This window comes from Humulus lupulus, chromosome X (assembly GCF_963169125.1).
Source record: "Humulus lupulus chromosome X, drHumLupu1.1, whole genome shotgun sequence".
In the NCBI taxonomy this organism is placed as follows: Eukaryota; Viridiplantae; Streptophyta; class Magnoliopsida; order Rosales; family Cannabaceae; genus Humulus; species Humulus lupulus.
This window is the reverse complement of record NC_084802.1, coordinates 192,205,742-192,209,438: the sequence shown is the minus strand read 5'-3', so window position 1 is coordinate 192,209,438 and position 3,697 is coordinate 192,205,742. Positions and strand designations below refer to the sequence as shown.

At 35.9% G+C, this 3,697-nt stretch overlaps 1 protein-coding gene across 1 annotated transcript; it reads right to left on the bottom strand.

Moving 5' to 3' along the window:
* Positions 1-1,744: 1,744 nt before the first annotated feature.
* Positions 1,745-3,422, bottom strand: LOC133806555 (UDP-glycosyltransferase 72B1-like). Its single transcript, XM_062244643.1, has one exon. The coding sequence runs from the start codon at positions 3,420-3,422 to the stop codon at positions 1,974-1,976; it is 1,449 nt and encodes a 482-aa protein (XP_062100627.1). The 3' UTR covers positions 1,745-1,973.
* Between the last annotated feature and the right edge of the window lie 275 nt (positions 3,423-3,697).

Genomic DNA, 3,697 nt, shown 5'->3' with positions numbered 1-3,697 from the left:
TAATATGCTTCTTTAAGATTTGTAATAGGTTTGATTGAATATGTTTAGAAGTTTTTAAATTTCTTAATTAGGTTGAAGGATGAAAGAACATTATTTATTTATTTTTAAAATTAAATTTACCAAAAACTTAAAAATATTTTAAGTCAAGTCCAACCCAATCAACCTAGCCAACCAATCAACCCAGCCAAAAACTTAGAAATTTTTAAATTTCTTAATTAGGTTGAACGATGAAAGAACATGATTTATTTATTTTTAAAATTAAATTTACCAAAAACTTAAAAATATTTCAAGTGAAGTCCAACCCAACCAATCAACCCAGCCAACCCAGCCAACCAATCAACCTAGCCAACCCAGCTAACCAATCAACCCAGCCAACTCAACCAACCAATCAACCCAGCCAACCCAACTCATGTTAGTGAGAATTTACTAACTTTTAAAATGATAAATATTATTACATGAGTTGTCAAAATAAATTTTGATTGTAACACTTTTTTTTTTGGGTTTATACATTTTTAGACTATGTGTTTTGCCTCATTACTTGTTTGGACCCTGTGTTTTGACAAATTATTTTTTGGATCTTGTATTTTGTAAAATGGTTCAAATATGCCCCTAAATCTAATTTTGATGAACAGAAAATTGAGTATAACAACACAGTTCTTAGACAGAATAACTGTATTTTTGTTTTGAGTTGTTAGTTTGATGAATTATTTGTGATTTTAGTTTAAAAAACTTTGATCAGAATCGGATTTAGGGGTCTATTTAAAATATTTTAGAAAATATAAAGTCAAAAAAATAATTATCAAAATACAGAGTCTAAACAAATAATGAGACAAAATACACGTTGGTCAAACTCTTTTTTTTTGTTTCTTTGAAACACTTTGATAACAACAAATTAACCTTCACCAAAACCAATAACTGAACCCAATAAAATAATAAATGCATGTTATACTTTCTAGATCTATAGTGCATATTAAAATATAACTTTAAAAACATAAAAGTTTTATTTATATACTTTTATTGACTAAAAATATTGTATATTATATATTTAAAAATTTATACTATATTTAAAAATTATTATAATACATTTTTTGTAAAGATAGTATCGATTGAGAATTACTTTTTTATTTTATTTCTATTGCAAAAGAAAAAAAAAACTAAACCAAGAACTAAAAAGAAACATTAACGTAATTAAATAATTTATTTATATTTCTCTGTTGATAAGAAAAATTGTATAAAGAATGTATATTGTATTAATTTGTATAGTATTAACATAAATTGTTTATTCTTTTTCCTTTTTAGATAAATAATATTGGAGATTATAAAATATATATTTAAATTTAGAATAATTTTTTAAATAAGAAAAATGATTTTAAAGTTTATTTTTTAACTAAGATCTCAAAAAACTATATCAATATTCATCTATTATTTTTTTTTAAAAGTAAGGGTTTAATATACAATTTTTTTTATCTTCAAAAGTATATAAATAAAACTTTTATGATTTTGTAAAAAAAAAATTGTTTTTCTTTCTAAATATGTTTATTATATAAATATATATATTTTAATATGCACTATACATCTCGAAAGGCTAATATGCAATTGTTAATTTATTTGTTGTTGTCAAAGTGTCACACACAAACGAAGCCTTATGGCATCTCCAGTACTGGCAGCCATGCCCATACTGAGAGAAATGTCAAATATGTTATATTTTATTAAACTTGTACAAAGACAATTAAAAAATATTTGGCAAAGTTGCCAACGGTGGAGAACGTTGCCGAAAGACAGAGTTGGGACCCACATACATAAAGAAATGGCAACGCTGATGTTGGCACAGTGTTCGGATCCCCCTCCGGACAGAGAATTGGACAGCCAATTTGGACAGAGGATCCGCCTCCGGACAGAAGACGGTAAAACAACTTAAAAACAAAAACCAGGCTATCACAATGTACTTACTTAGCAAACGCATTATTGTAAACCTAATTTCCTTTCCATTCCTGGACCACACGAACAAGTGACTCATAAGAAGATCCATTTTCGCTTCTGCTCAATGCTGTTGCAGCACTTTCACTGAGCTCTCTAGCTTTACGCCTCATGTCCTTCCCTTTTTCACTTTTGATTATCGTAGTCACTACCCTCTTAATCTCTTCTCTCGAAACGACTCCCTTTTCTGGATTCACCGCTGGCTTGACGGCCACGCCGACGTCTTCTGCCAGAACCGAGGCGTTCATCCTCTGCTCGGCGTAAAGCGGCCATGCAATCATCGGAACCCCATATGTCATACTCTCCAGAGTTGAGTTCCATCCGCAGTGTGACCAAAACGCACCAGTTGACTGGTGGCGGAGCACCTCACACTGCGGGGCCCACGACGACAACAAATGACCTACTTCTTTGGTCCTCTCCAAGAACCCTTCCGGTAAAAAAGTTTTGGGGTTGTTTGTCTTGTCACCCACGTTAAAAAACGCTGCCGTAGGATCTACGTCGTTCGGGGCACGAATCACCCAAATGAACCGCTGCCCACTGAGTTCGAGTCCCCATGCCACTTCGGTCAGCTGCGCTGCCGTAAGGCTCCCACCACTGCCGAGCGCCACGAAGACGACCGACTCTGGAGGTTGGTTGTCAAGCCATGCTAGGCAGTCAGCGCCGGATTGAGTAATCGGCTCAGTCTCTTTTATCAACGGCCCGATCGGATAAGAGAGTGGTGCAGGGATTTGGTGATAAAAAGGGTTCTCTTTTATGGCTTTGAGTGTGATAGGTTCAAATTCTTTCCAAGTGTTCAACAACATTCCAGCCGCCATGGGAAGCCGGGTGGAGTGAAGCAAAAACCATTTGTACTCCTCAATTTTTCGGTTCTTTACTTGGACGATGAGGTCTTCCGTCCGAATTGGTGAACAACCCGGGACCCGAACCGGTTCGGGAAGATCAACGAACTCGCATTCAATCTCATGATCCATAACAGGAAGATAAAGCGAGAAAGCAAAAAGAGCAGCGGAAGCAGTATAAAAGGTGTATACAGGAATCGAAAGCTCTTTACAAACCTCGAAAGCTTGGGTGCAAAAGATATCAATGACGAGAGCTTTGGGCTTTCCGAGATCGAGGAGTATGGATTTCAGTTCCCGGAGGTTGTCATCAACTATGTGGCAGAGGCGGGTGAAAGCCAGGGTGTCGTCAGGCAATTGGGTTGGTTCTTTAGCCGGAGGAATATCGATGACGTGAAGGGTCGGAGGGAGGTTCGGTGAGCTTAGGAGCTGGATCTGTGCAGGGGACGCTTCAGCAGTGATGTTGAGGTAACTGACATGGCAGCCATGGTCGGTGGCGAGACGATTTGCAAGGTTCCATAAGGGGATGATGTGGCCCATGCCAGGGCTTGGAAGGACTGCTACGTGGGGGTTTGGGGTTTCGGATCGAGGAGGAGAATAAGTAGCCATGGTTGACTTATTTTGATATGAGAGTGAGAAACAACAAAGCTGAGATATAAATATATTTATAGTACTTTGTGTTAGTCAGGGCATTACTTTTGCCACTATTCCGGGTGCATTTTTATTATAATAGGATATATTATAGTTATATTAGGTAACTTGACAATTTGTGAGAAATTTCTAATCATTTATGTTGTCGAAATCAAAGTTTAAATCGTTAGTTGCACGTGCATTTAATATTTTTTATATGAGTGGAAAACAAACTATTTAAACTCTGATTTAGA

Bases quoted from the DNA above. Each gene is read 5' to 3' on its own strand.
- LOC133806555 (XM_062244643.1), bottom strand. From the start codon at position 3,422: ATGGCTACTTATTCTCCTCCTCGATCCGAAACCCCAAACCCCCACGTA.